Source organism: Mizuhopecten yessoensis, unplaced genomic scaffold, assembly GCF_002113885.1.
Source record: "Mizuhopecten yessoensis strain PY_sf001 unplaced genomic scaffold, ASM211388v2 scaffold11107, whole genome shotgun sequence".
Taxonomy (NCBI): Eukaryota; Metazoa; Mollusca; class Bivalvia; order Pectinida; family Pectinidae; genus Mizuhopecten; species Mizuhopecten yessoensis.
The window spans coordinates 86,639-102,377 of record NW_018408883.1 but is presented as its reverse complement, the minus strand read 5'-3'; the positions used below and the strand labels follow the sequence as shown (position 1 = coordinate 102,377).

The window sequence follows — 15,739 nt, the reverse complement described above, 5'->3', positions numbered from 1 at the left end:
GCGGTTAATACCAAAGTCAGCTGTTCTTTCCCAGCAAAGAGTGGATTCGATGTGATGGCTCTGTTTCTTGGACATTGACATCGTCTAACTCTATAGAGCCTTCGACGTCTTGAACGAGATTATCAATGTCTTGACATTGTCCCTCGAGCAGACGATATTCCTCCCTGAATCGGTTCGCGAGCTCATTTCTAATGTTTGATAGGCTTCTTTCATTCTCGCACCACGACTTTATTTCTTTTCCGATTTTGTCAAGGATGATTTCCTTAGCCTCGCGTTCAATGAGGTCGAAGTCAGACTCCCGTTCCGGTATTTCTGTGTGAATATCCCACTCTTTCAGCTTTTCGACCGTCTCCTGATCATGAATGTAAGCATGTAATTTCTCACTAACCTCTGCCCATCTCGTTTTGGCCTCATCTTTAAGAGTTTTCTTCACCTTTTAAAAATATGAATTTTGCATTAAAAGTTAGATAGGAATTCTTTTTGTTTCCGAGCATTCTGTTGTATCATGGACTGATTGCAATATTTGAAAAGATAGAAATGTTTTTTCATATAAATGTGAAAAGTTTACAATAGTCTACTTATCTTCATATATTGGAAATAATAATGTTTCAAGGATATTTCTAGCTTTTGACGGTAATAGACGTGAAAGTGCACAACACATGTTTCTTTATAGGTACAAATCTACTTCATTCTTGCTAATTGAGTACTTGAAAGATGCCAGAATTTGCGATATATTCGGACAATTAAGCGCAAACATTAATATAACAGACACAAGATGGTTTACAGTACAAATAAACTGCGTTCATCAAACAGAATATATGATCTGACATAGGATCAAGTTTTAACTATGTACTGCTCACCTGTTCTGTATGTCAGATCACGTTTTCACTATGTACTGCTCACCTGGTCTGTATGTCAGATCAAGTGAGCAGTACAAATAAACTGCGTTTATCAAACAGAATATATGATCTGACATAGGATCCAGTTTTAACTATGTACTGCTCACGTGTTCTGTATGTCAGATCACGTTTTCACTATGTACTGCTCACCTGGTCTGTATGTCAGATCAAGTGAGCAGTACAAATAAACTGCGTTCAGCAAACAGAATATATGATCTGACATAGGATCCAGTTTTAACTATGTACTGCTCGCATGTTCTGTATGTCAGATCACGTTTTCACTATGTACTGCTCACCTGAATTGTATTTCAGATCAAGTTTTAACTATTACTGCTCACCTGTTCTGTATGTCAGATCAAGTTTTAACTATGTACTGCTCACCTGTATTGTATGTCAGATCAAGTTTTAACTATGTACTGCTCGCCTGTTCTGTATGTCAGATCAAGTTTTAACTATGTACTGCTCACCTGTTCTGTATGTCAGATCAAGTTTTAACTATGTACTCCTCACCTGTTCTGTATGTCAAATCAAGTTTTAACTATGTACTGCTCACCTGTTCTGTATGTCAGATCAAGTTTTTAATTTTACTGCTCACCTGTTCTGTATGTCAGATCAAGTTTTAACTATGTACTGCTCACCTATTCTGTATGTCAGATCAAGTTTTAACTATGTACTGCTCACCTGTTCTGTATCACAGTCAAGTCTGCGTAGCCGCTCTTCAACTTTCTCCTTCTTTATCCGTTTTTCCTCCTGACTAAGGCGCGTGTTATTGATGTGGGCCGTCACGTGGAACAGAATCTGCTTAAGAAGCTTTTCCTGCCACCTGCATAGGAAATGGGAAATATGATCGCCTGTAGTAGTTACAGAAGATTGGGGATATAGACAGTGATAATTCTCAGGGACGTGATACAGACTTCCGAGTCTCGTTACCATAAGCTGATGTGGTGTTAGTGTATGGTGATAGTGAGACTACTTGATATCTACATATTATTAATAAGTATAATAAAAGCAACATCAGAAGTCTACATGAAAAGATTGCGGAAAGCAGTGGAAAATAATTGTGAATCTTCTAGTTTGTGTTATTTTTGTATTTTTCCTTTTTTCCTTTTTACTAGGACATTTTGTTTTAAACAGAAAGCTTAGTTTTGCATACATTTATTAAAGCAGTCTTAAAATGATTCTTAGGAACGAAGGAATAATGAAGAAATCAATATTTACTACATAAAAATCCCCAAGCCTTTAGTTCTTCAGAATCCTCTTCTTATACATATATATTTCCAATTTTACGATATGTCAACATTTTTAATAATAATAATAATCGGAGGTTCTTATATACCGCTTTATCACAACCTAGTTTGTAGGTCGTCTAAAAGCGGTTCACAAATAATTGTCCGTGGTTATAGGGCCTTTGTAACTAGCCAACACATTTCTCAACTCCCTGGGGAGCATATAGCCGGATCTGCCATTTCGGCGCTAACAGCTAGCATTCAACCATTCTAGCACTGCCCAACCACGTACTCATTTACAGCTGAGTAGACTGGAACAAGCGGAGTAAAGTCTCTTGCTCAAAGATACAACTCATTGCCGTGCCGTGGCGCGAACCCGCAACCCTTCGATCACGAGCCCGGCGTCCTACCACTGGACCACCGTGCCTCCTTGGACCACCGTGCCTCCTTTTTTACGATGTAACGGATAATTAGCCTACCAACGTGTTACATGAAAACTTAGTTAAATCCAAAAATATAATATCAATGAGGTTTATTATGGTTCAGGCTGTGCCCTTGTGTCATTTTAAGTATATGAAGCTTCGTTCTTTTCAGGGATATATATTGGATAGGAATTGCAGAATTGCAATGATCTATCACGGCATGATTGATTGCAATGACGTCACGATTACCATAGTCAGGTTGATGGTCTCATTGCAACAAGTTCAGAATTTGTATTTTTTTAAATTGATGGAACTCATGTCATGTCATACTCGTACCATGCATGTTGCCGAACCTTTTCCTGGAAACTTGCAGGCACCATTTTTTGAATGCCTCTCAGAAGATTTTGGAAGTCTTCAGTGTAGTCCAGTCCATTTCGGTACCGTCTTTCTGCCTGTAACAAAGGGTAAACACAAACGAGTGGTAAATACGGGTAGGGATAAGGACAAATTTGGTAAGTCTACACATCGCCAGTATAACGCCTAAACAGCAATGTACCTTGTTTAACCAGCCACTATTAAACATGTTTCAGTGTTATAAGCCGAACATCTAAACATACGGCATAGAGTACTAGCCAGGTGTAATAAGTCTGAATATCTATTTTAGATTTCACATATTAAGTCTATATATCTATTCTTTCTTCCATGTATTTAGTATAAATATATAATCCCCGCCAGTGGGACGAGATTCAATATCTTGTTTACCTCTATTGTGGAGTCTGTATCTCTAATAATGAACATATTCATAATTCCTGACATGCAGCGTACTAAGTGAGGCGATATAGAACGACCAATCATTATTTTACCTCTAGTTCACCCAGTAAGTCAAACATGATTTATTATATTTAGTAAACTACTTCAAACCGATTATTTCTACCACCCTCACAGTACCGTATCTAGACATCCTCTTACATTTAGTTCATATATGGATTTCCAGTTGACTTCGTTTAAATATGTATGTGTTTACCTCTAATGCACTCAGTCTAAACATCTGAGACTCAGTAAAGCCTGGCCAACAACGGAGTTTTTCCTTGGTGTTGTTCCACACCCTGTCTCGCTCCGACTCCGGTACTTCATCCCATTTATTACACACAAACAGTGTGCAATTGTGATCAAATGTCTGATTTCGTCCTTTCTCTCTCCATTTGTTCTGTTCATCAAGGATTCGAAGTAACTGCAAATCCCGGGAAGATTGGTACAAAGTTATAAAACAATCCTAGATATACTTTTGGACAAGCTAGTTATCCAAGTATCTTGATCGTAAATTTCTATAGATGATGCCCAGCGTGGTCAATGGTAAATCGCAAAGTATAACAAAAACAGCATGAACATAACAAAATGACAACTAAACTGTGTTTCGAACAAAACACCCATTAAATATGTCCAACTTCAGTTCTTCCTTCGGCTGTCTTTGTTCAAACCTTCTTCCACGCTGATTCTACCAGCATCAACCAAGACCGTGGATCTATCCCCGTAACTTCCCTGTCCCTATCTCGTTTTCACGGATCTATCCCCGCAACTTCCCTGTCCCTATCTCGTTTACACGGATATATCCCCGTAACTTCCCTGCTTTTATCTCGTTTACACGGATCTATCCCAGTAACTTTCCTGTCCTTATCTCGTTTACACAGATCAGTCTTTACCAATACTGATCTCAAATCTTCACTTACCTACATCGACACGGTCCTACCTTCGTCTTCACCAAACTCATGTATACCCTCATCTACACCAACCTTAGTTCTACCCTCATCTACACCAATCTTAGTTCTCCCCTCATCTACACCAACCTGAGTTCTACCCTCATCTATACCAACCTTAGTTCTACTCTCATCTACACCAACCTGAGTTCTACCCTCATCTACATCAACCTTAGTTCTACCCTCAGCGTCACCAATCTTAGTTCTACCCTCATATTCACCAACCAAAGTTCTACCCTCATCTATACCAACCTTAGTTCTACCCTCATCTATACCAACCTTAGTTCTACCTCATCTACACCAACCTGAGTTCTACCCTCATCTACCCCAATCTTAGTTCTACCCTCATCTACACCAACCTTAGTTCTACCCTCATCTACACCAACCTTATTTCTACCCTCATCTAACCTCATCTGCACCGACAACAGTCCTACCACCTTCTACACCGACAACAGTCCTACCATCTTCTACACCGACAACAGTCCTACCATTTTCTACACCGACATAAGTCCTACCATCTTCTACACCGACAATAGCCCTACCATCTTCTACACCGACAAAAGTCCTACCATCTTCTACACCGACAACAGTCCTACCATCTTCTCTACACCGACATAAGTCCTACCATCCTCTACACCGACATAAGTCCTACCATCTTCTACACCGACAACAGTCCTACCATCTTCTACACCGACAACAGTCCTACCATCTTCTACACCGACATAAGTCCTACCATCTTCTACACCAACCTCAGTCTTATCCCCATTAACATTGAACTCAGTCCTACTCTGTCTTTTACCATGACTTCGTTTCTTTATCAACACATTGCACAAACTTACTCTATCCTGTTGTACCCCGCCAGCATTTTCCGAGTTGATGACGTAGATGAAGGCCACGGCCTTCGGGAGGTAATCCAGCAGCCGACTGGTCATCTCACTGTTCTCGCCAATACCGGGTGTGTCCACTATGACCACTTGACTCTGTTACAAAAGGCAATCAGATATAAAAATAAGACCAACTTTAGATACCGTACTGGACCTTAACACCTTTCACACAGACATGGAAAAATTGTTTGCTGTCTGGAGGAATGCAACGCTATTTGAACAGAAATGTTCGCGGCCGTGTTTAATTTGCTGGTTTACCTACCTGCAAGGAGCATAATTAAACCCGATCATACTGGTACAGATGTTTGGTAATAAAAATGGTTAGTGTTCTATCGAGACAGATACCCAAAACGGCAATTTTCATACTAACCCCCAGAAATGGAATCGGCCAGAAAATATCTACATATCTATATGGATTTTCTTCACAGCTTATGTATTTCTGCATCTCCTTTTTCAGAACGTCATCGCTGATGTTATAGTCAAAAACACCATGGTGGACCAGTTTCTTCCCACTTTGGTCGTACACTTTGATCATCTTCTGTTCGTGGTTATGAAGACGACAGACGGTGGAGGTGTTTGAGCGAAGTGATGACGGTAGAATGTTACTTCCAAGTATTAGGTTTAATAAGCTGCTCTTCCCAGCACTTGTCTCTCCTTGCAAAACAACCAAAACAAGAAATGTATATAATGTACAATCAATACGTCTGCATGAACAAAATGATGATAGCTTTATCCGAGAGGGCCCTAGATATTACCCAATGGCCCATCCAAGTGGACCAAAGACATTGCCTTATAGCTCTTTTAAAGGGACCCAAGACATCACCTTATAACTCAGCCAAGGGGACCCAAGACATCACCTTATAACACATCCAAGGGGACCAAAGACATCACCTTAAAGCTCATTCAAAGCGAACCCAAGACATCAACTCATAGCTCAGTCAAAAAGACTCAACACATCAACTTAGTGCTAATCCAAGGGGACCCATGATATTTCTATAAAGCACATCCAAGGAGACCCAAAGCATTTCTTAATAGCACACCAAGGGGACCCAAGGCATTACCCTAACACTCATCCAAGGGGACCTAAGCTATCACCTTCACGCTCACCCTAGGGGACCCAAGGTATTAGTAAATGGCCTACCAAAAGGGACCCAAAACATTACTTTAGAGCACATCCAAATGGACCCAAGTCATTCCTATATAGTCTGATCAAAGGGGACATGTATTACCTCACCAAAGGGACCCAACATTACGTTATAAGCTCACCAAATGTGGCCTAGGACATTTAAAGCATCAACCAAGGAGTTAAAATACAAGGCAAGTATAAATACAAGGTCTCGTTCTGAGAATATGTATGTTATAGGTTTACCAATATACATACTCTAAATTTGAATATATTTAGATAATTTTCGAAATGTTTGCATGACCCCGAGGTTTACCTGTCACGACGATCGGACATTCATCGCGCATAAGTTCCTTGGAATATTCTTCCACCATCTCCTGTACGTTCTTGAATTCAATTTCCAGTTCGTGCTGTAGTGATGGGTCGGAAGCATATTGACTCATCTTGAAGAAGCTCTTCAGGTCGCCATAGATACCGTTCAGTTTCTGTTTGATTTCACGGTCACGGGAGATTATCTGATTCATCAGGTCAGCAGACTAAAAATAAACACAATATTTCATTAACACTGGTCAGCTGCCAATATTACATGTAATTTGCAAACAGTTCTGCTGAATACAATACATAAATTATATATTAATCATGAGGTCGTATAAAATAAATATATATATATAATAATAATAATTCGAAGTTCTTATATCCCGCTTTATCACAACCTAGTTGGTAGGTCATCTCAAAGCGGTTCACAAATTATTATCCGTGGTTATAGGGCCTTTGCAACCAGCCAATATCTTTCTCAACTCACTGGAGAGCATACAATCGGTGCTGCCATATCGGCGCTCACAGCTAGCATTCTTCGATTCGAGCACTGCCCGACCACGTACTCATTTACATATAAGTACACTGGAACAAACGCAGTAAAGTATCTTTGCCAAATATACAACACAGTGCCGTGCCGTGACTCGAACCCGCAACCCTCCGGTCACGAGCCCGGCGTCCTACCACTGGACTACCATGCCTAGCAGTTAAGATTACCACAAACATATTATATATTGACTACCCCATACAACGTTATTGAAGTTGGCTGTAGGATGAACGTAAGACAGAGTTCGTTTTTAATTGTGTTTTCTTCTTCATATTTCTGGTGTAGTTGAAGCTGTCTCACTGAGAAATGCAAATGCATACCGAACAGATATATATTTCTGGTGTTACTTTGCTGAATATGTGCATAGGTTTAACTCGGACTTCCCAGGGCAGGAGAAAAACACTTTCTATGAATATCCATGCGTACGACGACTTCGAGGATCGAACCCCGGCCGCCTGCGTGGAAGGCCGGAGTGTTAACCACTCGACCAATCCGCCCATAACTCGAACTTCCCACTCTAAAACTTCCATCTATTAATCATTTCATTATTAATACCCTCCAACAACAATCCACTTTCGTTATATATATAGATTTCTGGTGTTACATCGACATTATCCATTCGTCTAAATCTTATTCAACTGTCAAACATATATCCCCCTATCAACAATATACAAACCATAATCAACTAATCCTAAAGTTATAATCTAACAAGCCGATCTATTTTTCCAAGTCTTAATTCCCTACTTTTATCCTTTCAAACCTACACACATTTTTAACAATCATAATCCACTATTCTATCGTTGCCAATGTTCCTCCCCATCCTCACCCCATGTTTCCTCAAATTGGATTTATCATTCTGGTCTAACCTTAACCCGCCATCGTAAAGCTGAATTCGTCATTTCATATCCCATATTCTTCGTCTAACACCTAATTAGCGATGTCAAACCCGCCCCCTCAACCTAAGTTCATTATATCTTACAAGACCCGCCAAACAGAACGTTTATCTCGTCATTTCTAACATTACTCCATCTTCGTCCTAACCCTTAGTTAACCGTCTTTTACCATAACTATAAAACAGTTTCCGCAAAATTCAATGACTTACTATACGAAACACAAAGTATACCGAGAAATACATAATATGAAGATGACAAATAAAACGGAGAAGAAGAGTATGTTTTCTTGTACTTGCCGAAGTAAACGTAGCCTGGCTATCATCACCAGCTTCTCCGGGGGCAGACTGCCCGTCTGCAACATTCTCGGATTGTTTGATCAGCTTGATGATAAGATCTTGAAGTTCTTCAAGTTCTTCTAAACCTTTGGTATCTATGAGTTCCAAAATGTCCATACATTTCACATAGCCGAGGTTTCTTATTTCCGTAATGTCGTAAGGACAGGAAAATTTAGCCTGACTATCATCACCAGCCTCTCCGGGGACAGACTGCCCGTCCTCAACATTTTGGGATTGTCTAATCAGCTCGATGATAAGATCTTGTAGTTCTTCAAGTTCTTCTAAACCTTTGGTATCTATGAGTTCCAAAATATCCATACATTCCACATAGCCGAGGTTTCGTATTTCCGTAATGTCGTAAGGACAGGAAAAGTTGGCCTGTGCCATTTTGTTTTAGCTGAATAGATAACTTCTATACCTGTGGCGACTTTGTACTTTGTTCTTGACAAGGGTTTTAACCGCTGAATCATTTACTGAAAGAGGAAAACGAATTATTTGACCACTATTCACATTACCAATAACCAGTGTGAAAACTGGATTAAATATTCGCAATACACAGAAATCATCGCGGTGTTGAAATACTATTTTACTTTCAGTTAGTTGACGCTAACAGGTATAAATACATATATATATATACGTATAATACATGTTTATGTTTAGATTTCAGAACAATTTCAAACGCGAACATTTCCACACCGCGATCAGTTTGAAGAATTATGACGCAAACATTTCCAAATGCCAGAATTTTCTTTCTTACAGTATTTATAAATGCAAAATGAACTATTGGGCCCTCTGTAAAAAAAAAACACTTTATTTTTACATACTGGAAAGTACTCGAAAAGATCTTTTTTATCGACCCAATATGTAACCTCATTTTTACTGTGATATATGGCACAGTTTGAATGATCTTTTGATATAAATGACCTACATGTAGGCTAGCCACAGTACATAGGGAGGAAAGAACAGGGACACGGGGTAGCCACAATACTTTATAATATACCCCTGCTTCATCAGGTTACACTTGTGAAGAACTAATTCTATCTACGATCCATATAGATAAGAGGTGGGTTTTTTCTATTTTCGTTTTCACATTCGATAACTTGTAATGTACAAGGTAGTAAACATTACCCATAAATGTTAACATTACATAAATACAAGTGTAAACATTATATTATTTTCGTTTATCCTCATCAAAATTAACTGATTCACATCTAACGGTCTATATACAACTTACCAGGCGGCCATTCGACAAGGCCCCTACATGGCGATTCAGGTGATAACGGTGTGGACTTTATCCACCTGTACACGTGTATATATTAGGGATGCGATATAATATGACTCGATGATATCATCTACAGCCGGTGCCACGTGCTCATGTCGTCTGTACAGTGTACATAGGGGCAGGGCAGCGATATCTGGCTTTTGCCCCATACCTTTCGTCCATTTTCCAGTCGGATTTTGTTTGTACAACTAACTGTGGCAGTGGGTATTAATGACACCTCTTCACATTTAGAACAACCATCAATGTTATCTGATATTTGGTATATGTTAAACCTAAATATGTAATCCTAAACTCAATAACATTATTAGAAAACGCTATAAAACCATATGGTTACACTAGAACGACATAGGGCATCCTTCCAATAAAAGATGACATCGCTCTTACTTACACGAGTTGTTAAACTCCAATTGCCTAACAATCGCTCTTACATTTCTCTCGATATATATATATCTTGTCTTGTCGGCACCCCGGTATATTTCATGACAAAATCGAAGGCTTTGGGTAAGTATAAGCTATTTAATTGCATTCTTGTATAAAATCTGATCAATCGTTTGACTGATATCAGTCCTTTGTTACTGTGGGCCCAGCATCCTATACGGCATAGGTAAAGAAGAAGAATGGGAAGATAGTACCCTGCCTCAACTACAGGAAGCTGATTAATGATGTGATAGAGAAAGATGCTTATCATTTTCAGACATTCAAGATTGCTAGACTCGATTACTGGTTCAAAGTATTTCTCAAACGTCAAGTTTACGTCAAGTGATCAACAAATGACATGTAAGAGAAAAACATTTTTCTAACCCGGAATTTGTTACAAGGTGTGTGGATGATAGGGATTCCAGAACACACCATCCGATTTCTGCAATGCACCACCTTTCAGCGTCTCGCGTAGTTACCATGTAGTGGATTACAATGGATGGCCCGTGTGATCTAGCTAGATAACAATAGTGTTTGGGTCCACACCTTAATAACATATAACTGGGTGGACGAAGCTATACATAGAATTCGAACAGCTGCTTTGAAATTGAAGCGTGGGAAATGTCAAATATTACAGACAGAGGTTATCCGTTTGGTACATGTAGAGACCTCAGAAAGCGCAATTAAAACGAATCTGTCAATGTTGTGTCACACGGGGTCGCATTCACTAACGATAAGACGTACAAAAAAACACTGTACACATACAGAAACAGACTACAACGCGGACAATATACATAGAAACCGAAAGTAGGACATGACTTAACAAACGCACCCACACACACTCTGCTTACCAGACTATCCGGTGTTCCCGTTGATTATTCTTAGATCTTCGTGATTGATAATGTGTTATCAAGAAGAGGAATAAATAAGGGGATGTGTCGCCCTCGCGAGCCAGACACATACTAACTCACATATCAGGGTGGTCAGCTGAACAGGAAGTTAGTAAGGAAGAACAGGCGAGAAATTGAAGCGTGCAATATGTGTTCCGGTATTTTTTTATGTAAATTGTCGCTTTGCGTACTGTCCAAAGTCTAGGTCAGTGTCAGCCATTTACATAATATAACAATACATGACAATGTCAAAGTCACTTGACTGTACAACACAATACACAGGTAGGCTACGTGCATATATATAATTTATATGTATCTTCTTGAGAGAAATGTGTCCATAATCCGCAATACAAGGAAACTACCTAGAGTAAACCATAATGTTATAATTTATCATGCTCACTATTAGTATAACTGAATTAGATTAATTATATCATAGCCATGCAATGACAGGAGCACGCCTGCAACAAAAACATAGCAGCACATTCATTTACCTCTGTAAGAACAATAAGCATATACATAAGTTCATTACACACGTTGAACAATATTCCAACTTAATACATCCTTGATCAGCAACGACCAGCATATATAGTAAATGGTATGTAAATATCAACATACTGACCCTCTATACTGACAACTCTGATGCATAGTTAATTTGACACTAACAGTGATGCTATCTATTTACATATTTAATCACACATTCTCCAGAAAAATGCACTAACCTCATTATCCAAGATAATTTCCTCTCGGTTTGTTATCCTTTGATAGTAAACTCGCTAACCAAACCCGTTCTGGAGGTTTCTCTGTTTTTGAGATCTCCTAGTAGTCCAGGCAATCTAGCCAATTTAACCATTCAATATGGAAAAAAATGCAACAGAATTTATTTGGGCACTGAGGTCATCTATAAGATGTCCTGAATAACATACTAAAAGTCCTAAGAAATTACTGTTGCGGAAATAGGTTAAATATGCAAAAATCCAAGATGGCCGCCATAAATATATAATGTCTCATATCTCCACTATCACAAGAGACATTTGAATGATTTAAAATGCTATTATACGTTTTTTTGCACATAAGGAATCATTTCGAATAGGTTACGACTTGTTGGATGCAATAATCATAGAAAAAAAATCCAATATGGCCACCAAAAATGAAATTGAATACTTATATAATCAAGGCAGGTAAGTATTTTCAAGTTTATTCACTACATCGAACTTTAGTAATACACTCATCAACATCAATTCTACACATCACATATAGAGTAAAACAGAAAGGTGACACAATATGATACTATTGTCAATACAGTGATTGATCGCTGTAGTTGATACACCGTTGGACTGGGTGCAACACAACCGTCGTCATCATATGCATTTGACAAGTCTGGTAACTGTGAGTTGGTACAGCTAACACCACGGCATTCTCTGCACACATTTTCGCAATGATCACCTCTCCTTCGCTTGATCATGTTGATTGAACAATTTGGCCTGGTTGTAGAAGACAGGGTCATTCTTGATTTTCTTGACTGCCACGCCCTTCCCTTACCCAAACAGGCGAGAGGTAGTATCACAGCCTGAAATGGCGTGGACAAAGAGCAGATGATCACAAAGTGTAGGACCGAGCAACTCCCTGGATTGTTTTATGCACCAGACTCTCTTCTTTTTGGTAAATTGTTTAGGCTCTGGTGCCATGAACAACTCGTTTGCGTTCATTTCGACATGGTGCAGTAGGAGAATCAGCAAGTCTGTGTCATCCCCTATCAGTACAGTGTCTTTTGTTTGGACAGAGGCAACTGCTGTTCGAGCAATCATCACGTCGGCGTCGTGCGTTGCCTGGTATATGCTACAGCCAGCTCTCTCCAGCTTGTCGCTCAGATAATGGATGAATCGCTGCTTGTTTTCCTTGTTGTTCAGGAAATCTTCTTTCTTTGATTGAATCATCATGTCACCATCGAAGTGTACTGTCACACCAGCACAAGCCCCTGTTCGTCTCAGTTGTGTGGCATCTTTAGTTGCGGGCTCATCTTTGTGTCCATCAAAGACGACGACAGCAGCTCCATACTTCTGTGTGACGTACGCAACATACATTTGACACACACTGTCAAATTTAGATCCTCTTGGCCATGGTATGCGATAAAGTAGAGCACCACCATCTAGCACATACTGGACATTTGCATTGGGTTCTCGTTGGTCTCCCTTCATAGACTTCCAGAGCACATCGGCCAGTGTTGCCTTTTTTGCCTGCAGGGGGAGTGCAGCTGATTCAAACAGTTCAGGTGGATGAGTGCAGAGCTCATACTTGAAAAAGGATGAAACATCTTCTGAACGCTGTCCTACAGTTACCAACCTCTGATATATCAACTGTGGATCCACCGTTACAGATTCTCCTTTGACCTTCACTAATGATCTTGATCCAAGTATCGTGGCCTGGTCAGCTTTCCAGAAGACATAATCTTCTACAGATACCCCGACCATGGAGTCTAGAACACTTCCCCAATTTCTCTTGATCGGTCAACCATGACTTCATCTTGGGCCGTCATGCCATTGGCGATGTTGAAAAGTGATGGATTCTCAACGAATGGATCCCTCTGTGCGAGGTAGCTGATAAGATTCAGGGTGTCATTGACATCTCTAGCTTGTCTAACCTTTGACAAATCCTTGTGTTGGTCACTGGTCTCATATGACACACCAGTGAATTTCTGCAAGGCATCATTCATGTTGGCACATGCCGGCATGGACATGACCCACAGTAGGCGCTGAGTTTAGGTCATGCCCTTTCCTCGTGTCAGGCCTCCGTGCGTCTTTACGCTCCTCATTAACACCTGCTCTATTATGAGGTCTGTGAACAGTCTTCCCCAGTATCTGTCACTACGCCTCACTACATGATACCCTTCCTCGAATTTCTGATGGACATCGGGGTGTGTTTCGGGCAGTAGGGTCATCGTTTGCAGATATACAAATGCGGACTTCGCATAAAATTTGTGTCCTGCTGCTGCAAAGAAGGGTTGCATTTCACGTACTGACTGAAGATGCAATCTCCAGTTTCCCGTTCGCTCTGCTTTGAGAAACCTTCGCAGGAAATCCACTATCTCCAGATACTGTAACCATAAGGTTGCTGTGCGCCCAGTCATCATTTCCTTCCTCGCATTCACTTTACTTTGGAGTCGCAGTAACGCTTCTGATGAACACATCTCTTCCACAGAGAATGAACACGACATTGCTCTGTCATACAGTTCCGCAGCTGCAGTCAAGTCAGTCGTGATGGTGTCTGTGTCTTAATCGTATTTCAGTATTAAATACCCGATGTCTTATAGCAAACTGGTGATTGGTGAAGATTTGCACGCAAATATTTGATCAGATATGGATTTTTGGTGGCCATATTGGATTTTTTCCATGACCATTGCATGCAATCAAATCGTAACCTATTCTTAACGATTCCTTATGTCCAAAAACCGTATAAGAGCATTTTAAATAATTCAAATATCTCTTGTGATATTGGAGATATAAGAAATTATATATTTATGGCGGACATCTTGGATTTTTGCATATTTAACCTATTTCCGCAACAGTAATTTCTTAGGACTTTTAGTATGTTATTCAGGAAACTTCATAGAAGACCTCTGTGCCTAAATAAATTCTGTTGCATTTTTTTCCATTTCAAAAGTTAGTTTGCCTGGACTATAGGTGGAGATACAGGATTGGACCCAACATCTTGTATCCTGCCAGCACCATTGATACTACATGTATTATCACCCGTCACCTCAACGCAAGTAATTTCTTTGAGAATTTACATTAGACGAATATTCTCATATTGACGGTGAAAATAACATTGATGGGGTGTTTGTCTGGGAATCTGTACTATTCCCACTCTCGGGAAATAACCTTGACATCTGTCTCTCTGGACCTCTGTCCAGGGGAGATAGCCCTGGTTTATCACTCCTTTGAAGGATCACATAATATAAAGAACTAGAGCTGAAAGCTACCTGAGTCGGAGTCTGTAAGGCCCTGCTCAATCACAGAGTCCTTACCAGTAGTAAGCCCACTGCCTCGTTTTGGTGTGACCTTGCTGTTGACCTCCAGCACTGGCTCCTCAGAAGGAGCAATAACATATTTCTATGTTAAGTCCGGACCTGCCCCTTATCACTTTCCAACTTCACCCTGTACACAGGTATATCACTATCCGGTATACTCACGACTATGTAAGGATTGTTTTCCCACCTATCGGCGAGTTTATGTTTTCCAACCTTCCTTACTGACACCCTGTTATCAGTTTCAAGGTTTGAATCTAGCACCTTTCTGTCATATCTCGTTTTGTTTCGAGCTGCACTTTTCCGTGCCTCCTCTACAGAAATTCGATAGGCATACTACATCACTCCCCTGAATTTAGTGACATAGGTGTGATGATTTGCACCCTTGTCCTGGTCCTGATTGTAACCCCAGGAACTGTAAAGCAGTAATTGTTTCACTTCTTCACCCTCAACACTAGCGATTCTATAGAGAATGCCATTTTCATAAGAAAGGCGTTTTCTCTCCCTAAGAAATTTAAGGACCTATGTAGGTTCTTTCCTAAGTACTGCTCTCCTGTGAAAAGGATCGCTAGTGAAGAGCTCAATAACTCTTCCTATTACGCTATCTTGCTGTTGAGCAGCTTCCCAGTCCACTTTGCCGAATTCTTCCCCTACTCCTGCCTCCTCCTCTGCTTGCTTGCTATCTTACTTTCTCCTTCAATAATTTATACTTGATATCTTAGTTTTCCCTC

General features: G+C 40.0%; 1 protein-coding gene across 2 annotated transcripts; it reads right to left on the bottom strand.

Moving 5' to 3' along the window:
• Window positions 1-5: 5 nt before the first annotated feature.
• LOC110465932 (bacterial dynamin-like protein) lies at window positions 6-11,960 on the bottom strand. 2 transcript variants are annotated; one of them, XM_021522113.1, is made up of 9 exons: window positions 10,949-11,960; window positions 8,360-8,871; window positions 6,625-6,844; window positions 5,556-5,839; window positions 5,141-5,281; window positions 3,572-3,778; window positions 2,884-2,999; window positions 1,581-1,722; window positions 6-433 (listed from the first exon to the last, which is right to left on the bottom strand). In XM_021522113.1, the coding sequence occupies exons 2-9, from the start codon at window positions 8,783-8,785 to the stop codon at window positions 17-19; spliced, it is 1,953 nt and encodes a 650-aa protein (XP_021377788.1). In that variant the 5' UTR covers window positions 8,786-8,871; window positions 10,949-11,960; the 3' UTR covers window positions 6-16. The 2 variants fall into 2 exon arrangements, with proteins under 2 accessions (XP_021377788.1, XP_021377789.1); XM_021522114.1 differs by lacking the exon at window positions 10,949-11,960 and adding an exon at window positions 9,633-10,935.
• Window positions 11,961-15,739: the final 3,779 nt, after the last annotated feature.